The sequence below is a fragment of the Diabrotica virgifera genome, chromosome 10 (genome assembly GCF_917563875.1).
Source record: "Diabrotica virgifera virgifera chromosome 10, PGI_DIABVI_V3a".
NCBI lineage: Eukaryota > Metazoa > Arthropoda > Insecta > Coleoptera > Chrysomelidae > Diabrotica > Diabrotica virgifera.
The window spans coordinates 51,394,434-51,418,595 of record NC_065452.1 but is presented as its reverse complement, the minus strand read 5'-3'; the positions used below and the strand labels follow the sequence as shown (position 1 = coordinate 51,418,595).

Below are 24,162 nucleotides of genomic sequence, written 5' to 3'. Positions count from 1 at the left end.
CCGTTCCTTTATTCTCTATTTGTTCTCCCAACTATTTGTAAGCTTCGACCTGGTCAAGTGTATTTCGGTTAATTGTTGTCTTCGTTTGTTTTATATTTTTTCCACACACGATTACTTTCGTCTTCTCATTATTGATCCTCAAATTTCATTTAATTAGTGCAGCGTTTCATACTTGTAAATTTTAATTGAGAGCTTCTTCTCCCAAATATAAACTAGATATATATATATATAATTTCAATTTCAATTGTTATGGCATATAATTTCAATGTTTCTGTTCTATTTGCTTTAATTATCTCATCCAAGACAATGTTAAACAGTATAGGGCCTAGGACTCCCCCTTGACGTAAATCCTCATTTACTATGAACTCTTCAGATTCCATATTATTGGTTCTGATCATGTTCCTTGTGTGTCTATATTTACTCAAAATGACTTGCCTGAGTTTATTTTCACCCTTTTTGTTTAACATATATCAATCACCTTCATTGGAGTACTATCAAATGCCTTTTCTAAGTCTATAAAGCTTGGTATATCCCAGTGATTGAGTTCCGTACGTTTTGTATTAGTTTCTTGATAGTAAAAATGTGATCTTGTATGTTTCTGCCTTTTGTAAATCCTCTCTGTGACTATTGCAATTTAGAATCAACTTCTTGTAAAAGCCGTTTTTCTAATATTCTCTCATATACTTTGGATGGGATGCTCAATAGTTTTATTCCTCTGTAGTTACTACATTCGCGTCGGTTTTCCTTTTTGAAAATGGGTAGAATAACTCCCACTCCCAATCTTTTAGTATTTGGTTCTCACTCCATGCCTTATTACAAACTTTTGTTAGCAATGCAATGCCCTTGTCGCCCATGTTTTTAATCATTTCCGCTTTGATTTTTTCAAATTAAGCCACCTTACTTTTCTTAAGTTTTTATATTATTTCCTTTGTTTCTGCTATAGTTATTTCATCTGGAATTTGGTCTTCTTGCTCTACTTCCGTTTCGCTGCTAGTACCATATATTTGACTTTGATTCTTTGCAGTTTGAATTTTTGGTAGTTGTCTGCGGTTTTGTTTCTTAAATAATTTTTCCAAGCTATCTTCTTGCACTTAGATTCTGCTTTCCACCAGTGTGTTCAACAATTTCATTGTTCCACCAGTTAGTGCACTATTATTTCTTGCTTCTATTATTTCTTGTTATTCCGCATACTTGTTTACCACCGTTTACAAGTGCTTCTTTCAGTATTTGCCAAGTGTGGTCTAAGTCACAATCATGTTCAGGTGCTTTGTGACCTGATTACTTCTATTGTGGGTGTTATGAGAGTTACTTATTTTCTTTGTCTCTTTCGTTATTGATTCTCGTTGCACTCATAAGCTGGTCCTGGCGAGAACTAGATAGTGGTCACTATACATTTCAGCTCCTTGTTTGACTCTTACGTCTTTAATACATTGCCTCGATAATCTATCCACTAACACATAGTCTATAATGGATCTTTCGCTTCTGCTTTTGACTTCTCTTGTATATTATTTATATGCATCTTTGTGTATAAACATGTGTTCATTATTATTAAATTATTTTCTCTGCATATATCAACAAAACGTGCCCCATTGTCATTTTTTATTTCTTCTCCATATGGTCCTAATACATCTGGAGTATGTTCATCTCTTAAACCCACTCGGCCATTTAGGTCCTCTAGTACTATAGTTTTGCCTTTAACTGTCTATTATTTCGGAGGACTTATCCCAGAATAGGTCTTTGCTAGCTGCTTTTTCAGCTAGCAAAGACCATTCAGAGCAGCAGCCAACAAAGTGACCATAGCCATTATGATATCCAACCTCCGATAGGAGAGGGAACTTTAAGAAGAAGAAGAAGCTGCTTTTTCGTCCTCATTTATTCCATACATAACGATGATATTGACTAGTTTATGTTCCGCAGTTACCAGTCTTATCTTTAGAATCCTTTCGGAAATGCATTCCCAATCTTTAATATTCTTTATTAGGTTACGGTGTATAAGGCAGTCTACCCATTCTTTTGCCCTTTCGCCAAGTGACGCTCCACCGGTAATGAGAAAGTGTCCATTTTCCAAAAACTGTGTATTTTTCTCTTCTTTTTGGTCTCTGTTATACCCAGTAGGTCTATTTGATTTTTCTCAAATTCTTCAGCAAGTTCGACTTCTTTGCCGTTGAGACCTTTGACATTCCATGTTGATAATGTCCATCCTTTGGGATTTGGCACTGCTGTTATTTTGGGCCGTGTCATTAAACTCTTTCTTGTTTTTATATATTTTTGTTAATAATGTTTTTTTCGATGAAATACTTAGGTACTTTTTGAATTATATGCGAAAAACCGCCTAAACCGTGATTTTTTTGTTGAAAAATTAGCATATTTACTCGCAAATAACTCGAAAATTATTAGAGAGATAATGCTATAAAGTTTCTTAGAATTAGTCAGTTTATCCATTTCTGGGTTTATTTTGAACGTATATTTTTCACCCTCGAGAATGGGTGAAAGTCACCCACACATCGGCATAATTTCACTTTTCTTCTTTGACATGTTACCAGTTGCGAATCCAGAAATTGTGGGAGGAGGCGTCAGGGATCTTGAGGGTGATTTACATTTTTTATGTTTATCCTGTTTTTATGTAATATTGCCTGTGAAATTTTATTAAGTAAATTTTAATAAGAATAAAATTGTCTAAAAATTTAAATAACAAGAAATAATAAAAAAAAACCAAAAAAAAACAAAAATCAACGAGAAATATTAAAAAACAAAAAAAAAACAAAACAAAAAAGTAAAAAACACATCAAATAAAAAAAAGTATAATAAATTTAAAAAATAAAATAACATAAAAACACAAAGAAGGCCTAAACCTCCGAGTTGTTGAACCGGGTTGAAGCCTTAGGGCTGTGAAAGAAACTTACATATTTATTAGTATTTAGTATTAGTAGTTAGTATTTGTATTTAGTATTAGCATTTAGTATTTTTGTCTAATTCCCTACTTGTAAATTAATTTAAGTTGGTTAGGGCTCTGAATGAAGAGTATACCTGCTGGCCAATTTAATGTTTCCACTACCTTTTTTATTTTTTTACTTTTTATTTTTTAGTATCTACCTATGTATGTATGTATTTTACCATCAAAATGGTATTTTATTGATCGTATAATTTTTTTTTTTCAATTGCATCAACCCCTTAGCGGGTGGTATATTTTTATTTTAGAAAAAGTTTTTTACACATAACATACCATTAAATTGGCATAGTAGTTTTAAAGGATATTACAAACATTTCGTGAAATCTTACAATTTGTAATTTAATTTATTTATTAAGCTCAACAGGCCTTGTAGGCCTAGGGATAAAACGTTTACATTTCTGATAACATTGTATTTTAGTCTAATAAATATTATGTAATTACACTTTAGTCTTTTTATACATTCCTTCACCACCTCCCTCTATCTCCTTCAGTGCCGGATTAACCAATAGGCAAAGTAGGCAGTTGCCTAGGGGCCTGGGCCTCGCTGTTCCCAAAGGAAAAAATAATAATTAGATTTAAATACAAATTAGAAATCATAATATATTTGGAAAATTCAAATTTCGCACAACACCATAAAAGTGATGGTGGACGTATAAAACTACAGTACAATGCATACTTTGTTCACATAGAAAGCCTATGTTGTGAAAATAAGCAGGTAATAAATGCCGTGTGGTAGAAGGAACAGTACTGCCTCTCAGTCTGCACAATTTCTTATTAACTCTCCTTCATTACCCATATCTTTCGCTACATGTCAGACAAAAAATACAGTGGTCTTCAGTCTCATTTATCTAAGATCAACAAACTTCCAATTTACATTTTTTATGCCGCACACTAGCTTTAATTGGAGTAAGTGCTGCTAAAAGTTGCGTTGGACTCGTTGGAGCAATATCGTATTTTGGATTTGTTCAGTACATGTACAACTTTTTTTCAGCCTCTACCTACCGTTGGGAAGCTATATTTGTATCGGTTTTAGAACGTCTTTCGACGTTGTCCGATGCCTAACTTCCACGTCCTTCTATCATCCCATTGGCCATCTCTAAGATCCCTTGTACTCATTGCTTTGGTTACCCCTTCTTTCCATGTCTTTTTGGGTCTTCCTCGTTTTTTACGGTTTGATGGTACCCACTGCATAATCTTTTTAGGCAATCTTGTGTCTTCCATTATTTGAACATGACCATACCATCAACTGTTTCCTCTCAATATATGTTGTTAAATAACCATCTATTCCAATTCGTCGTCTTACTTCCTTATTTCGAACTTTTTCCCTACGGGATATACCTAACGATCTTCTAAACACATCCGTTTCTACAGCTTCTAATTTTTTCCTGTTGCTCTCGGTTATTCTCCAGGTTTCTGCTCCGTAAAGTAGGCTACTTTTAATAAGTGTTTCATAGATATCGTATTTTCGCTGTATTCCTATTTCGGAGCTCCAAAGTATTCCATTTAGGCAGCCAATTGTTCTTCTAGCTTGTGTTACCCTTTTCTTTATTTTCTCATCGTCTTTTCCCGTTCTATCGAAGATTACTCCCAGTTACGTGTATTCACTACAGGATGTGATTTCTTCATTAACCTCTAGTTCGATATTGAATAACTCAGCTCCTATGGGTAGGTATTTAGTTTTTTCCACATTAATTTCCAAGCCCCACTGTTCATATTCCTCCTTTAGTTTTCTTGCCATATACTGTAGATCGTCTTTATCATTAGCTATGATGACTTGGTCATCAGAAAATTGTAAGGTATATAAACAAACCTCTCCAAGGTCTATACCCATACCGTGATATTTGCGTTTCCACTGGTTTGGTGCCTTTGCAACATATATCTTGAACAAAGTTGGTGAAATACAGCAACCCTGGCGCAGACCCTTGTTAACGATGAACTTTTTAGATAATGTGTTGCCAATTTTTACTTTTGATGTAGAATTTTCATATAGATTTTTAAGGCTTTGATTAGAGTGTCGCTGATTTTAGTTTCTTGTAGTGATTTCCACAATTTAGACACAGGAACGCTGTCGTATGCTTTACGCAGGTCAACAAACATGAGATGGGTCTCTTGATTGGTTGCTGATTTTTTTTCAATTAATTGTTTTAGACAGGAGACATTATCTGTGCAAGTCCTTCCAGCGCGGAAACCAGCCTGTTCTTCTTGTTCCCTATACTCCATCTCAATGAGATTTCTAAGAATGCGCCCGTACACCCGGCTTAGTGTATTAGTTACCGATATTCCTCTGTAATTTGAGCAATCCAACTTATTTCCTTTTTTATGAATGGAAGAAATATAAGCTACTTTCCATAAACTGGGTGGTGTGACACCCTGACACCGTTTATATATTTGTTCATACACCAAGTAAGTGCTTGAAAGAGTTTATCTGTGCCACATTTTATTAATTCGGCAGGAATATTTTCTGGGCCTGGAGCTCTATCACTTTTTAGTTCATTTACAGCTTTCTTCACCATATTAACTCCCACTACTATCTCTTCGCCTTCAACGAATACTTCTGTTGGTGATTGTGTGGTATATTCGGCTCTACTTTCTGTTAGCAAACTCTCATAGTATTCTTTCCATTTTTCTGTTGGTATTAACTGAATAGAAGTAGTATTTCTTTCTGTGTTCTTTATTTTGTTTAAAAATTTCCATATCTCTGAACAGTTCCTTCCACCTATGTAAGTGTTGATCTCTTGGCATTTCCTATCCCACATTTCTTTTTTTGGTGCTGTTACTGCTCTTCTTGTTGTTCTTCGTAGGTCCAAATATTTGTCTTTGTCCACTTGATGTTTAGTACTTAGCCACCGTGCGTACGCTTTCTTTTCTCCATTATTAGGTTGTGTATGTCTTCGGTCCACCATAGCTTTTTACTGTGGCGTTTGGATTCGTTGGGAAGTTACGATAAAATAAATGCTTAAATGAAACTCAACCAAGCGATCCCATTCGCCATGATCTAAACCTTGTCCTTAAAAGAACAAGCAGCACTAGATGGACTGCAAGGGCTGATGCAACAAGTGCTTTGTCTAAAGGTTACAACGCATTCAAATCTGCTCTTCATACTCTTGCTAAAGACCTAATCAAAAAGCTGAAACAGTTCATGAGGCTAAGGGTTTGTTGAAAGAAATATCAAAACAGAAACATTAATAATGAATGAGTTTTGGTCAACAATTTTAGAACTCATCAACGCTGTCAGTAAATTATTACAGAGAGAAGAGATTGAACTTGAAATTACAGTTCAGCTTCTTAAAATGACTTTTGGAGTTCCCAAAATCCCAAAGAGATAATTTTGCTTAATACGGGCAGACGGTGTGCGTTATCTATACAATACTCTGAGTATACCGAGAGTAAACAAACGAGAGCAAGAAAACTACACTTTGATGACGCTAATTCCAATGAAGATTTTCTAAGGTTGGAGAAAAGTTAAAGTTTGAAACGAATCTATCAATTTTGGATAAACTAATTATTGAGCTGAGTCCAAGGGCGAATCCAGGACCGATTTTCGGGAGGGGCCATGAACTTTTTTTTGGGATGGGGCACCGGCGGATCTGGGGATAATTTTAAAAAATTATGGCTACAATGGTGAGTTTTAAGGCACTTGTATCACACTTTTGACTTATCGTTATTTCTTCGGATCCTAGTGAAGTTAGTTCTTTCAACAAAAATAGTTTGGGAAAAATAGTTTAATACTAATTTTCCCAATGTTTCTCCTGTCAGGTTTCTTCCCCTCTTTCTTAATTTTTACTAAGTATTTTTATGTTCTGATAAGCGTCAATGAACTTGACAAAGTCTTCACGAATTATTGTGTATGTATCTCAAATTTAGGGAAAGCTGTTCCACGTGGGATACGTCGGTCTTTTCGTCAAATATGAAGTCAAATAACAATAGAGTAATAATTTGCACTTTGAAACTGATTCATTATTGGTTCAATTATTTTTTCACCACAACATGTTATCAATTTATTTTGACTGTTGCTACGGGGAAGATGCTGTGAATAGGTGTTGTTTAAGAGTCTTATCTCCTGATGTGATTTTAAACCTTAACAATTCATCTCATTGCTAGGTAAAGCATTTTCGTCCAGAAGCAGTATGCCATCGCCACGATGGCCCCTTAGAGGAATATTTTATCGACCTAAATACACTCTACTATTGGTCGTAGTCTTCTCTATTTTATTGTATCTGTTTAGACCTGTGAGAATCTATCTGGTTAATGACTGACTTTTGCGGGTTGCGATAACTTTGTAGAAAAACTAGCCCAACCTGAAAACACTCCTTGTGGTATGATGTTTTTTCGTCGGTTTGTATGGCTCCGTCTTTGCCCATGCGTTTAGCGAAAGATGTTAAAGGTTTCATGACAATGCTTTGGGTTGTCATCCCTTTATTGTGACCATATTTTTCATTAAAAAAATTAACCGCAATACTTGCAACACAATCCCTTTTTGAATGTGCGAAAGTACCAACCAACTCCTTTGTTCTAAGTGCTGGTGACCCAAGTAACGCTTCATTTCTTTGTTATTCTTTGTGTGTACAGAATATGGAAATTATTACGATTTATGTCTACCAAGATCGTTCTAACAATTGGCACTTTGTAAAATTATCAACATTTTGATTTACAAAACATCCTATGTCATTACTGAAGCTTCCGTCACTGCTTTTGTCCAATTCTAGTCCAGAAGACATATTTATACCCTGTTTTGTACATGTATGTGTTCGAATCTAAAAATATTTGAATTGCAAATATTTAAATTTATATATTTTTTTAAATGCTCGGAGGGGGCCATGGCCCCTATGGCCCCCTCCCTGGATCAGCCCTTGGCTGAGTCGATACTCAGTTGAATTATACTCAGATAAAGGAGTGTGCTTCAAAAGTACATGAAAACTATACTGATGATATTGAACTTGAAATTTAAGATGAACTACTGCAGTTCAAATATTTTACAGTCCATCTTCAGGACTTGTAGCGAAACAATTTTTATTCCTGCTTCATAGTCTTTTTGGGATATTTACCAGGGCCCCCGCTATCATATGTGCAAAGTGTGCAATGCACACGGGCGCCGTCCTTTAGGGGCGCCAAAACCGAGGGTCAAAAAGTGCAAAAATATTTACAAAAAAAAATAAAAAAGCAAAAATTAATTTTAAAATAAAAGTTGAGAAATTAAATAGTTCAGTTTTATTTTGTTTGGATCTTGGATGACATTTTTAGTCTTTCTATAAACATAAAATAAAAAATCCCGCTATAAAAATAACAAACACCCAACTGTAGATAATAAATACCTAACTATGCGCTGATTTTGTGAAAAAATTCCAAACACATTGGTTGAACAATAGTGTGTGGGCGGTAATTCTATCTCATCGATAAGCGAACGATTCTGCGGCGCTCAAATGATGAATCGACAATATTTGAAAATCGCATTCCTATCAAATAACTAATTAGACCGGACTGTATTGTCGCCCCCTTTGCGAAATTATTCCGATTCGATTTTTTTACACAAACTAACTCAAAAAGAGGTCCTTATAACAATTTCACAGGGTGCCAAGCGGTGCAGTGGACGAAAAATTGGTAAAACATTTTAAAACAAATTCACAAAATATTTTTTTTATTTCGAACAAATTATTTTAGTTGGGTCATTCTGAGTAAAAAAGGTCTCTTGTCATTTTTCAGTCAAATTGATTGTTGTCGAGTTATACGCAATTTAAAATTTAAAAAATGCGAAAATGAACATTTTTAAGGCTTAATAACTCGATTAATAGTTATTTATGATATGTGTTAAAAGTACAAGTTTAAGGCAAGCATGTGAAATTTTGCATGCAGAATGAGCGAAGCGAGTTCTGCAATTCACATGAGTTCCTTAAAAATGTACTTTTTAACACGCATATCATACAATATTTTTTCTACAAACGTAATTACAGGACAATATCTACAAAAACTTTTACTTGAACTTGACTGACATTTCATTTTTATATTTTTTTGACATTACATCAAAATTGCCTATTACTCTGGGCTAATTAACAAAATGCAAGGAAAAGTTATTTACCAGCAATTTTATTGCTGGAATCAAATCTTATTATTGTATGTATTAATAATATAGGTATGCAAAGTCCGCACATCGTGTGCTACTTTTTTTATAAACAAAATGGCGCCCAAAAATCGTGTTTTTTTTTCAATTTTTGCTCTATAACTCCAAATATTTTAACTTTACACCAAAAACACCCCAATAAAAATTCACCGCAATTAAATTTTACATAGAGACATGTTTTTTCCGATTTACGTCGACGAAAACTTTCCCCGGAAAATGCGGGTTTTTCCAACAAAATCTTTAATTTTCAACTAAAATTTTAGATAAGTAATTTTTAATCAATAATTAAATAACTTGGTAATTTGAAAGCTCTTTTCGTATAGATTACAATTCCAGAAGCCAATGGAAATTGAATAAACAGTTTAGCAACAATTAAATTGTTAATTAATAAATTACGGTCGCTATAATAACCACAATAATTATGATGCATAAGAATAACTGTGATTTTTTTATAAAAATACACTATACCTATCTAATATACTTTACATAATTGAAATTGGACTATATAGGCGGCCTCATGAATATTTTAAAATTATAAACAATTTTTTGGCTTATAAACAAATAGAATATCTCGGGATATATATTAAATTAAATTAAATTCTGAGAACGGTATTTGAAAAAGAGAGCCACGACGCTTCTTTTAAAATAAAAAACGTTTAATTATGATAAGTGGTTCCTGAGATACAACCGGTCAAAGTTGACCGGAAGTTACGGCAAAGATATAAATAATAAGATCATAATTTTTAAACCATCACATTTTTATTTTTGTCCTCTTTCTTCACACCAATTTTCATATCTTCAAAATACTCATAACATATATTATTATAATAAAAACTATCGATAATACGTGTGAAAATTGCCAAAAATAGCAAAATTCCAATCAAAAATTAGGTTGGAGAAAATGTAACACTCAAAGTTCAAAATCGGTGTACGTTAAAAAAATGCATTTTCTCGGCTTCCCATGGAGCGATTTTCTTCATTCTTTTTTTGTTTCCAAGTAACTCGAGTAGAATCATCTAACCATCGCATTATTAAATGTCAAACTTGCTTTTGTTTGGTTATAAAAGATTAATTTATTTATAAGAAAAGAAAACTACATATTTTTTTCCAGTTGTAGACCTTAGAAGTCCAGTTGTAGACTGTATCAAAAACACAAATATTCTCATTTGAAAGCTGTATAATTATTTGAACAATCTTAATTTAAACAAATTAAAAATTTGTGTTATAATAAATAAATTAATTTATTATAACAAAACAAAAGCCAGGCTGACATTTAATAATGCATTAGTTCGATGGCTCTGCTCGAGTTATTTGGGAACAAAAAAAAGAATGAAGAAAATCGCTTCATGGGAAGCCGAGAAAATGCATTTTTTTAACGTACACCGATGTTGAACTTTGAGGGTTACATTTTCTCCAACCTAATTTTTGATTGGAATTTTGCTATTTTTGGCAATTTTTACACGTATTATCGATAGTTTTTATTATAATAATATATGTTATAAGTATTTTAAAGATATGAAAATTGGTGTGGAGAAAGAGGACAAAAATAAAAAGGTGATGGTTTAAAAATTATTATCTTATTGTTTACATCTTTGCCGTAACTTCCGGTCAACTTTGACCGGTTGTATCTCAGGAACCACTCATCATAATTAAACGTTTTTTCTTTTAAAAGAAGCGTCCTGGTGCTCTTTTTTAAATACCGTTCTCACAATTTAATTTAATTTAATATTTCCCGAGATATTCTATTTGTTTATAAGCCAAAAAATTGTTTACAATTTTAAAATATTCCTGGGGCCGCCTAAATAGTCCAATTTCAATTATGTAAAATATAGTCCGTCTAGAAAGTATCCGGAATTTTATATTTTTCCTAATTTAATAGATTTTCTTTTTGTAACATTTTAATACAAAAGTAATGCATCAAGTAGGTTGTGCCGATAGTATGTTATGGAAAAAATCGCATGACAACACCATCTGTCAAATATTTTTGTTTGTAAACAGACTTAAGATTTGTAAAATAATGTCGCAAGTAGAAAAAAGAAAAGTGGTGGAATATTTGTATAGAAAGGGTGTCCAAAACGTTAAAAAATTAGTGCAATTGACTGAACTCGGAAAAAGTGCAGCGTATGAGACAATAAAGAGGATAAAAATGGCATAGATATGAGACATAAACCAGTTTCGGGTAGACCGCGTAAAATTCGCGGAAACAATTTAAATGCTTTAGTGGCTTTAGGACGACAAAATATGGTTTCGAAAATTAGGGAAACAAATTTGGAAATCACCGAAGAATAAAAGTGTGCCCAGAATCTGTCCGCATGTCACTGAAAAAGCAAGGCTACATATCAAGGAATCCAAAAAAAATCCCGACAATAACCAATGACCTACAAAAATCCCTACAAATGTTACCTTTCAAATTTTTTTATTAATGTTAATTTTATTAATGTAAATGTTACTTTTCAAATTATTTCCCACTAAAATAATGGTTTGGGGAGCAATATCTCAGCGTGGTGCTACACCTCTCTGTATAGTTAATGGTACTGTTGATAGTGCGAAATATTGTGACATCGTAAATGGTTTTCTTCTTGAAACGGCTCATGTTTTATATCCAGAGGGGTGGCGTTTTCAGCAAGATAATGCAAGATGCCATACTTCTGCTTATACTCAATCTTGGATGCAAGAACACGAATTGGCAACAATTCCGTGGCCAGCAGCATCTCCAGATCTTAGCCCCATTGAAAACATATGGGGACTGATGAAGATTGAAGTGGAACGAGCAGCGCCACGAGATAAAGAAGGTTTGATTCGGTCAGTTTTACAGGCCTGGAACACCATTACCGAAAATTATGGCCTTGACCTAGGTTCGGGTGTACCTGGACGTTTAGTTAAGTGTTAAGATTTAAATGGAGGTTGTATAAGTACATGAGATGAATTATTTGTTGAAATTTTATATTTCAAGTGATATAAATAAATACCGTAAAATTAAAATTTTGCTTTCTTTTTTCCGGATACTTTCTAGACGGACTATACATAGATAGGCATAGTGTCTTTTTATAAAAAAATCATAGATATTCTTATGCATCATAATTATTGTGGTTATTATAGCGACTGTAAATTTTTAATTAACAATTCAATTTCAATTTGCGTTATCGCAGTTAGTTTCTTCTGTACGCCCAACTCGGCCATTTTGGTCGAGCTGGTTGTACGTAAAAATTGTATTCCATGTAGTGTTGGACGATTAATGTAAAATTTGAAGATTTCGGCATGGAATTGAAATTCGAAATTTGGTAAAATTTCGAGAAAACTTTTAGAGAATTATCCGGCAACAAATAATTCGTGGGGATTTTTTGTCCGGGATTTTTTGTGGGGATATTTTGTCCAAAAAAAATTGAGGGAAATATTTGTCCGGAATTTTTTGTGGGAATTTTTTGTCCGGGGATTTTTTGTCCAGGGATAATTTGTGGGGATTTTTTGTCCGGGATTATTGGTCCGGGGATTATTTGTCCGGACCCCAAAAAAATAAATAAAAATACATTATCAAAATACCTATGCCTATAAAATGACAAGGGGTGCCAAAATCCTTTTTTGCACACAGGCGCCAGTAGTTCTTACGGGGGCTCTGACTGTCACCGTTCGATAGTGGCACAAAATAGACTAGAATTTCCCTCAATTATGCTATTGAGAATGATGTGCTCAAAAATTTGGAAGTTGAAGATATTTTAAGTAGTTTTGTTTCTATGAAACTTGGAAAAGTTGCTTTATAATGATTATAACTAGTAGGAGAGTAAAGTATGCTAAATGTGTAGTCACTCAATGGGGACCTATTGGGTTGTGAAGAGTAGGTCCTAAAACCAAAAAAGGTAAGTAAAGTTTTCCATTTTAGTGGGGACTTTCCATTTTTTAACTTAATTTTCCATTTCCAACAATCGTTTTTTAGATTATAGCGCCATCTATCCACAATAAGAAAAATGTCTGGAATAAGAGTTATTTATTTTTACGTAAGGAATCCAAATCTGCAATAAAAAATGGCGGCTCCCATTTAATGGCTCCAGTACACGTTGGGCCAACTAGTTGGCCAATGAGTTGGGCCAATACGTTGGGCCAAGTAAGAACAGTGAATACATGGTGATTACACGTTGGTGGAGTTATCAGTCTGCATTAACCTTTCTTAGTGGATAAACAAAAAACAAACTCTGATTATGGATATGGATGTAGAGACTGTAGCAGCTGCTGCAATTAATTTGTACAATGCGTTCAATGCTTATAGAAAAGTGTACCAAACAAGAGTGATTAAAAAACAATGGCGCAAACGACGGTGCTTTTACACCGAAAAAAGTATTCATATTAAAACACAACCTTAAAATTAATACTTATAAACAGTATCAGTATTGTGAGAAGAGAAAACAAATATTTTAAACTCAACGACAACAACGTGTTCAGTGTTCATAACCAAACAGCTGTTTGGCAGATCGCGCAAGTCCCAAAAATCCTTTGATTTGTGCACCAAATACCGACAAGATTCGGTTTGTAGACCAACGCTGACCGCCAATCGCAAACTCATGCCAAGTGGTCCTGTACACGTTGGCCCAACTCCTTGGCCCAACTGATTGGCCCAACGTGTACTAGCCCCATTATGATTTTAAAGTAACCCCCACCCACCTCCATGGGGGGTCGTGTTTGGTGCCATTCGATAGATTTTTCAAAATCATTGAATAAGTGTATTTTTCAGTTTTTCGATCTGATGTTCATTTCAGGAAATATCGCGGGATTCGTATTTAAAATATTAAATTTACCCCCCACCCTATATTAAATACGATAGTAAAATAACTAGACTTCGGTTTAGCTAAGGTATTTAATTGTAAGTAAGTAATTTAATAAATCAATTGGTTACAAGTTAGATTATGTGGGTACCAATCTTCTCACAAGATTTATTTAAAATATTTGTTTAAGTTGTTGTTAGTTCTGAAAGCTGGCGTTATTTCTTTCTTTTTATGTGTTTGGCTACATATTTGTTGATATTCTACCTGTATATGTTATAGAGCAGAAGGTAGGTACTGGGTGTTTTTATATCAATGGTGGGTACATTCTAGGAGACGTTAATTTGTCCAATTCGTTCCTCTATTTGCGCATGTGCAAGCAATGTCATATAGAATTTGGTGCCAAAATTTAAATCATGTGCAGTGGACCTATCACGGCTAAGAAAAACGATAATAAATAATATTCTTTCTTCAACTACTAGATTTCATACTTTCATAGTATCTAAATGTGCTTTTAGACAAATGTTAGTGTAGATTTCAATTAAATTATTTATCTTTTAGATATGTGATAAAAACAGATGAATCAAGTCTAAACTATAAAAAATACTTTAGGTTAAATGATAATATTTTCAAATAGATTGGATAAGTACCTAGATACGAATTAAAATTAAAATGGACCGATGCCAACGGAAAAGGCGCTATTATTTTATCAGATTGGACACTTTACTACACGTTTATTTTAGAGTGTAGTGTGCTTAAAGTGCAATTAAAACAATTGATGGATTGGATGGTTACTTCGTGGAAATTCATATCTAACTAATAAACACAAAACTTTTGTTTTCAATCTTCTCACAAGATTTATTTAAAATATTTGTTTAAGTTGTTGTTAGTTCTGAAAGCTGGCGTTATTTCTTTCTTTTTATGTGTTTGGCTACATATTTGTTGATATTCTACCTGTATATGTAATAGAGCAGAAGGTAGGTACTGGGTTTTTTCTGTGATAATGGGAACACTAATTTCAGGACTTTTTTATGCAGTTTTTGATTTTAGATTTTGTTAATTGTTTGTTCCTTGTACCCATTGTTTACTGCTATATATTTGTTGAATGATGTATAATTCTGTCTCGAAGTTATTTATGACATGGATATTTCTGTCAGTCTATGTAACATATGTAGGCTGCCAATAGGATTTTTCTACCCTTACATTTGTTTAAGAGCTTCTGTCCATAATGTTGTATATTAATATTATACATGGATTATACGAACTATGACAAGCTCGAACAAATGAGAAGCGTTGAAAAGTCCTATTTAGGTATGTTGTGTTAGGACGGGATGATGAATTGTTTCAGTATTTTGTATTAGATAAAAAAAGTAGCAAGTTGCCTTAAAGTATTTTTCTCTTCTTCTTGTCTTTTTCCTATACCTATTACGGCGTTGGATAAATGGTTGCCCAAAGTCTGATATCTCGCAAAAGCCCTGTTTTTGATTTACAATAATGATTCGGGCAACGTGCTACTTTTTTTATCTAATACAAAATACTGACATATTTCATCATCCCATCCTAACACAACATAAATAAGACTTTTCAACGCTTCTCATTTGTTTCGAGCTTGTCATGGTTCGTATAATCCATGTATAATATTAATATACAACATTATGGACAGAAGCTCTATAAACAAATGAGAAGTGCTGAAAAATCCTATTGGGAGCCTACATTGGATGCCTCAGAAGTCAAACGGTGTAAGTCACATTCTCCCTAAAAATGACTTTGAGATATAACACTTTATTAGTATATATAATAAAATTATTATATATAATAAAATTATTATTTTCTTGTTTGTATTTATGAATATGTTACCCATATTATGATAAATAAAGACAGTTTATTTGTTTTTAATAACTACTTATATTTCTGCAACTATACAGAAACATCTTAGTATCACATTTTAAACACTTATTGACTTACACCGATTGGCTTCTGAGGCATCGATAGGTTTGTTCCAACATGAACTTTTGGACGGTCATGGACGGACATGGAACGTTAATTATCTAGTAACGAAACGGTAAATCTGACGGTCCTTGGTCGTTTTGGAACAAACCTGATATGTTACATAGACTGACAGAAATACCCATGTCATAAATATCTTCAAGATAGAATTCAGAATTGTACATCATTCAACAAATAGCAATAAACAATGGGTACAAGGAACAAACAATTTAACAAAATATAAAATCAAAAACTGCATAAAAATAAGCCCTTATGCATATCACAGAAATAACCCAGTACCTAATACCTATCTTCTGCTCTATCACCTATAGGTAATATATCAACAAATATGTAGCCAAACACATAAAAAGAAAGGAATAACACCAGCTTTCAGAACTAACAACAACTTAAACAAATATTCTAAATAAATCTTGTGGGAAGATTGAAAACAAAAGTTTTGTATTTATTAGTTAGATATGAATTTCCACAAGTAACCAGGGGCGTCATTTGATAGGGGCAGGCTGGCCCAAAAAATGACTGAAATTTACAAAAAAATACATCAATTTTCATCATTATATCATATATCATGTGTATTGTATATATAATGCTTGCCCCCCCCCCCCCCCCCACCCAATCAAAATTTCAAATGACGCTCCTGCAAGTAACCATCGAATCCATCAATTGTTTTAATTATATTTTAAGCAGACTGCACTCTAAAATAAATGTGTAGTAAAGTGTCCAATCTGATCAATAATAGCGTATTTTCCGTTGGCATCGGTACATTTTAATTTTAATTCGTTAGTATCTACTTATCCAATCTATTTGAAAATTTTAGCTTTGTTCCAACTCGATACAAAACCGTTCTTAAATCGTAACGCGCATGCGCAATAACGAATAATTATGCGCAGTAACCCATTCTTCGTTACTGCGCATACTCGTAACCGTTCAAGAACGGTTTTGTTTACATCGATAGTCTAATACCCGCTTTACATCAACAATAAATTAAACAAGAAATTGACCAACTTCTTCAAGGTCAAATTTGACTTATACAAAACACAATTCTACATCCAATTTTGCCGTGAATATAAAGAAAATAAAGAAATTTGACAAAATAAAACATATCGAATTGTTCTATTTCATCAAATTCCTGCATTTTCTTTTGATTCACATTCTAGTTACAGAACACTTTACGTGATCTGTGGGTAAAATTGGATGTCAAATTGTGTTTTGTACCACAAACATACATTTTGTACACGTCAAATTTGGCCTTGAATAACTTTGTCAATTTCTTGTTCAATTTAGGTTTGTTCCAACCAGAGACATGTAAAGAAAATAGACTTGGCTAGTGATATGCCACTCAATGCATCGAAGTGTAACGTCGATATCAAGGCCGCGTCTCACCATCAAATAATTTGATCAAACAGTTTGAGCAAACTCCGGAAGTACGTCAAAGTGACGTCACAATTGCAGTTTTTTTGAAATTCTAAAAATCTGTGCTCTCACTATCAGTCTAGTTTGATCAAATTTTTTGTATTGAGTTGTCTAACTTGTTTGTACTTTATTTAAAATTAAAATTTGTCATTATTATCCACAATGAACACTCAGGATGTGACGTCACTAACTGTCACTTTCCGTTTGCTCAAACCAGTTTGATCAAATTATTTGATGGTGGGACGCGGCCTTTAAGTACGGTGGTTTAGCTATCTTTGTCTGTCGTGCGAGTGTGAGCGTATCTACCAAGAGGTGGGAGGAGGAACGACAGTGACACACAGTCACACAGGCGGCAGCCATGGCCATCATATGCTAGAGAGAGAAAGCTAAGCGCCGGTAGAGGGAGATAGATAGACCACCGACCCGAACTGCTCCGCGTTACGCTATTTTTCCGAGTTGGTCAAATCTATGTGTATAAGATCTTTGGTTCCAACACGACCAAAGATTACCGTTTCGTTACTAGATAATTAACGTTCTATGGGTTCCATGGGAACGAAATAATACGTTCCATGGTACTGCGCATTTACGGTGATCGTCGTGGACCGTCCAAAAGTTCATGTTGGAACAAAGCTTTTATTGTAGATGTAAAGCGGGTATAAAACAGACTTTAGTGTTTACGTTTACCAAATTCAAATAAAATTAGGTTAAGTACAAATTCGTAAAACGTCAAACTGTTCCTGTCCTAGAGCTTAGTTGGTATGGGGCGTGGGGGGTGCCAAGTCGGGAAAATAAGCTCTCGTCTATTTAACCATCTTCCAGCGTCAACGTCGAACGGCACCGTTCTTCACAATTGTAAATTCACAAATTGTTAAAAATAGGAAAAAATGGAAATTCAAATTTGAATCTGTACCTGCGCTTCCGTGAAACGACAGGTGTGTCCATATGGTGGTCTGTGACTAATTTCATGATGATGTCATTATGTCTATGTCATCAGTATTGTCAGTGTCATGTCATTAGCATTAGAATAGAATTGTTTTTATTATTCTGATATTTAACGATCAACAATGAACATTACACGACGATTTAAACAAATTTAAGATTATTTTTATGTTAAATTAACAACATACATGTTCAGGTAAGTGAAAGACAGGTAGATATTTTCTTTAGATCATAATATTTCAAATGAGACCTATAATAGGCAGGTGTAACTAGAAAAACTTGCCACACCCCTTGTTAATAATTAACCAAACCATTATTTAACTATATATTATTCATGTTTCAGAAATGTTGCTGTATATATTTTGGTGTTTTTCGGTTATCGAAATAACTCTTGCACAGATAGATCCATATAGTTCTAATAGCTTAAATGAAAACCCATATAACCCCAATAATGATAATAGTCAGGTATACAATCTGAATAATCCCAATTCAAATTATAATCCGGGGTTCAACTACCCTGATTTGAATCAAAACCAAGCAAGTAATCTTAATCCAGGATCTACGTTTAATCAAAACCAAAACCAAAACCAAAATGGATATAATCGAGATTTTAACTACAACCAGAATTATCCGAGTTCGAATCCTGGGTATGGTTATGGCAGGGGTTATGGATATGGAAGTACTGATGAGTTGAGATGTCCCCAATACTGGATTCGTTATCAAAATACTTGTTATAAATTTGTCCGATCTCCTCTTCGAGCTTATAATGAAGCACGAAAAATATGTCAGGTAAGTGTTTATTTATTATACTTTATAAAAACGTAACCGTTGCATGTAAGATATTAGCATAGAAATAAATAGGAACGAATGAGTATTTTCACATAAAATGGGGGCTCCAGTATTTTAGTTTTCAAATATTGAAAGTTTCACCAAAAGATTGCCCATATTTTAATTCAGCTAAGTAATATTTAAAAGATTTGAGAGAAGTATTTCAATTACAGTAGAGCGTCGATTATCTGAATGTAGATCAACCGAACGACCGGTTATCCAAACTGCCGAGTCCCACGCTCGAGTACTGAGCAAGCGTTAGTAATTAACGCTTAAAATATCTTCAATTTTCTTCAATTGTGTATCCAAAAATATGTTATTGCAAAGGCTGCAATTTTTTGTTTAATTGCTATTTGTCATTATCAAGGTATAAACAAATATACAGTTATATAAATATGGTTTTTATTCACTTGTGGATAAATATGTATGACAATCTCAATATAGTTCGATTATCCGAACAAATTGGTTTTCCGAACACCATTGTCCCCCAATTAGTTCGGATAATCGACGCTCTACTGTATTTAATTAAATAATTTAACATCTTGCATATCATCCACAATTATTGTATCTTTATGGTTGCTCCAAATATAAAATGTTTTTCAATTTAACCTTAGTAAATAGTTCATGCACACTGATGACCTTCTTGGGATAACCTGATGACTTGAGATAAATAAATATCTCATAATACTTGGGATCTCCTTTACCATGTATACCAAGTATTATGATTAACAGTAGTATGAGTCATGCTGGATTTAACTGAATAAAATTAAAAGAAAAATGTGTAAAAAATAAAAACATCAAAAACATACAGTGAAACCTTGATATACTAGACTAATTGAGGGGATAGGTGTTTGTTAAAGCCGAAAGTCCTTCTTCTTCTTCTTGCTCTACTTCTTTTGGCATCATAACCCTGGATGGGTCTTTGACTGTCTGGCTATGTCCTTCCATTCAGATCTCTCTTGTGCCCTTCTCCTCCATTGTTTTATATTCAGGGTTTTCAAGTCATCTTCCACTTCATCCAGCCATCTCATTCTGGGCCTTCCTTTTTTTGCCTTCCTGCTGGCTTCCATTGCAATTTTTTCTTAGTGTGCACCTACATTGGATCCGTTTTTCTCCGATCCGATCCGACAGGCGGCGCCTACATTGGATCCGTCTTTCTCCGATCAGATCAGATCTGATCAGACCGGTTTTCCGGCGAGGGTGCCTACATTGGTTCAGTAATCTTCCGACCACCGACAATGAGTTCCGATGAAGATGTGTTAAGGAGATGATGACATTGAATTTATTTAAACATGTTAGCTTGCAACCCCCAACTTGCAACCAGTTTGCAACCAACTTGCAACTAAAATTGCAACTCAACTTGCAACCAATCGGAATGAAACCAAACACTTCTCGATGAGAATAGGAGAAGCTACTCCCGACGTCTGCCGATATCAGATATGATCTGATCTGATCTGATCGGATCGGAGAAAAGCGGATCCAATGTAAGCACTCCCATTTAAGTGCGCACCTACATTGGATCCGTTTTTCTCCGATCAGATCCGATCCGACAGGCAGCGCCTACATTGAATCCGTCTTTCTCCAATCAGATCAGATCCGATCAGACCAGTTTTCCGGCGAGGGTGCCTACATTGGTTCAGTAATCTTCCGACCACCGACCACCGACAATGAGTTCCGATGAAGATGTGTTAAGGAGATGATGACATTGAATTTATTTAAACATGTTAGCTTGCAACCCCCAACTTGCAACCAACTTGCAACCAGTTTGCAACCAACGTGCAACCAACTTGCAACTCAACTTGCAACCAATCGGAATGAAACCAAACACTTCTCGATGAGAATAGGAGAAGCTACTCCCGACGTCGGCCGATATCGAATCTGATCTGATCTGATCGGATCGGAGAAAAACGGATCCAATGTAGGCACTCCCATTTAATACTATGGGTTTATTTTTTATTCCGACGTCGGATCTGATCTGATCGGATCGGAGAAAAACGGATCCAATGTAGGCACCCCCATTTAATACTGTGGGTTTATTTTCTATTCCGACGTCAGATCTGATCTGATCGGAGAAAATCGGATCCAATGTAGGTGCGGCCTTAGTCGTTTTTGTATCTTCTTGTCGCTGAACATGTCCCAGTCATGACAGTCTTTGAGTTTTCACAAATGTTACAATATCATACCTAGTGATGTGAGTCGAGAAATATTTCCAAGCAAATATTCGCAAACACTGGAAAGTTTCCGAGAATATTCGCCTATTCTCCTGACCGCGAATATTCCCGGAAATTTTCAATGAAGAATTCTTCGAGAATATTTCCGAGAACTTTCCATAATATTTCCGAGAACTTTCCATAATATTTCAGAGAACTTTTGAGAATATTTCCAAGAGCCTTTTGGACATAAGAGTCAGAGACGTGAAGTGAATTTACTTGGAACTTACACCACTGCCAATTGTTTTTACTTTCTTTTTGTGGTTGAACAATTTGTTGATTTTAATTTAAATTTAATTGAAAATTGAAATATTAGCTTCATTATTTTTATAATAAAAATAATAGGTAATAATAAGATTCATTATTTTTATAATAAATATGTAACTAGTTCCCACATTATCTTTTGCCCGATTTAATAAAATCCAGCTTCAAAACTACAATAAGGTTATATCATTAAAACTTCCTGTAAAAACTAGGTAGGGTTCAATCCTTAAATAAATAGCCTTATCGTGTCTAAAAGTGCTTTACAAATGTTTATACAGTGTGTCCACGATTGGGGTGCCCAAGAGGAAAAACTTTTTTATTTTCAATTTTAGCAAAAAATGTCATTCATGATAAAAAGTTTTGCTTGTTCTAAAACCCCATAAAACGAAATAAAATTCAAGTTTTACAAATCCTGCTTAATTTTGTAGTCAATTTTATGTAAATCCCTATAAATTTTTGCGCTAAGTTCGAAATCATAATAATAATCTAGTGTTGCCAAGCCACAATGTAGCTTAGTAACTGTCAACTCTGCTGGTTTATATACCAGCCATAAATCCTAAGATGATTGTATGTTTAATCTAAAACGTAACTTTAGGAATATAGATAGGTGGGTTAAAAACATGGGATTTAGCATATCACAAGATAAGTCTCCGATTGTATGTTTTACAAGACGTAGACAAAAAATCAGAGGCAAATGCCATTAGGTGATTATGCTTTTCCCTTAGCAGAAGAGTATAAGTATCTGGGCATGACCTAGATAAAAAACTCTTGTGGTCTAGCCATATAAAATATGTGAAACAATCTTTCTGAAACAAGTTCGCTACCATCAATAGTATAAACATAGTTTATACTATTATGTTTCCTTGAGTAACTTACAACTTTTCATTTATTTGCATTAAGATTTAAATAGTTTTCTTTACACCATTCATGCACACCATTCAGATCATTCTGGATAGTGTGACAATCATTGAAATTGTTAATTTCTAAGTAAATTTCTAAATCATCTGCATAACACAAACAGGGCACAGATATTTTCTCACATAAGTCATTAATAAATAACAAAAACAAGAGTGGATGCAGATTTGATCCTTGTGGGACTCCAGATGAAGGTATGTATTTGTGAGAGTTATAACCATTATAATATATAAATTGAGTTCTACCTGACAAATAGGATTTTATGAAAGCGACAGCATCTTTAGAAAACCCAAAAAGGGACAATTTGGAAAGAAGAACTCCATGATGAATTTTGTCAAAGGCCTTCGAAAAATCAGTATATATAACGTCAACTTGGGATCTCCTATCTCAGATATGTACTGTGTTATTCCCAATAAGTTTGTAACTGTGGATCGATTAGCAATGAATCCATGCTGATATTGTGAAATTTGATTACGAGTGAAAGAGTATATACGATTATAAAGTACGATTTCAAAAATCTTTGATAAGTTGCATATACAGTAGAACCCCGATTATCCGTGCTCCTCGGGACCGGACGTTAGCACAGATAATTGAAAAGCATGGATAATCTGAACACGTATTTCTTATTGTAATACATATGTACGTATATCCATACATATAGCCCTACCATAAAAAGACAACAGAAAAAATAAATCTTTCATTATGAGTCTCCCTCTCCGCGTATAGAGTTTCTGTCGAGTGATTTACAGTGACGCTATTTTGATAAAACCTCAAAAATGCAATTTAAGTAATAGAAAATCATAGCACGGATAATCCGCAGCCCGGATAATCCGCACATGGATAATCGGGGTTCTACTGTAATAGATATGGGCCTATAATTTTCTACACATTTTTCCCCATTTTTATCAACCGGACATACCTTTGATTGCTTCCAGATACTTGGATACTGTTTGTATAATAAACACAAATTGAAAATTTTTAATAATAGCTTGGTTAAAGCCCCTATGCAATCTTTAATAAAAAAAAAGAGTATTTTATCAGGTCCAGAAGTCATTTTATTTTTTAATTTGTTACTGGCTAGAACTATTTCAGTTTCTTGAACAGGATAAAAATTTAGACATTCAGTGTTGACCGCAAAGACATTATTGCTAGTTAGTACATTAGCTGCTTTATAAACATCATTAAAGTATTCAGCGAAGATATCAATGATATTTTGTGGTTCAGAAGTAGCAATGCCTTGATATTTCATTTCACCAGGAATCCGTGAAGTGTTATTTTTAGCATTTATATATGACCAGAACTTTCTAGGGTTTACAGAAAGGGATAATTGTATATTTTCGATGTATTCGTTGTATGCCAATTTAATTTTTAGTTTTGAAAGTTGTCTTAAGCGCTGAAATTCAATCAGATCAGATTGGTTTTTATGTAATCTAAACTTTTTCCTGTGCTTAACCTTTAGTTTGATACAGCGAATAATATCGGCATCAAACCAAGGTGGATATATGTGGCTGAAGTTTTTGTAGACAGGAGCATACTTATTAATTAAAAGAAAAATTCTATTATAAAAAATGTCTACAACTTTATCAACTTGAGTAGAGTCATCTAGAAAAGCCCAATCCGTTTCATACAATTCCCTATATAAATCACAAAAATTAGCCTTTTTAAAGTTGTAAGTTACCTGGTCAGAACCAAACCTAAACCTAAACTCCTTTACAAAAATATTCGTAATATTAATTATAAGAGCTGGGTGGTGGGAATCTTCATAGACTAAAG

At 34.0% G+C, this 24,162-nt stretch overlaps 2 protein-coding genes across 2 annotated transcripts in view; one reads left to right on the top strand and one right to left on the bottom strand.

Annotated features, from left to right (window-relative positions):
- Positions 1-24,162, bottom strand: part of LOC114333190 (carboxy-terminal kinesin 2) — a 138,875-nt gene that overhangs the window by 110,629 nt on the left and 4,084 nt on the right. The gene's annotated exons all lie outside the window — the stretch shown is intronic.
- The window catches only part of LOC114341077 (contactin), a 60,500-nt gene continuing 54,166 nt past the window's right edge, over positions 17,829-24,162 (top strand). Inside the window, exons 1-2 of the mRNA XM_050663549.1 lie at positions 17,829-18,368; positions 18,516-18,961. Of these exons, the coding sequence (XP_050519506.1) occupies positions 18,518-18,961 (444 nt within the window). The 5' untranslated portion in view covers positions 17,829-18,368; positions 18,516-18,517. The remainder of the gene's footprint in view (positions 18,369-18,515; positions 18,962-24,162) is intronic.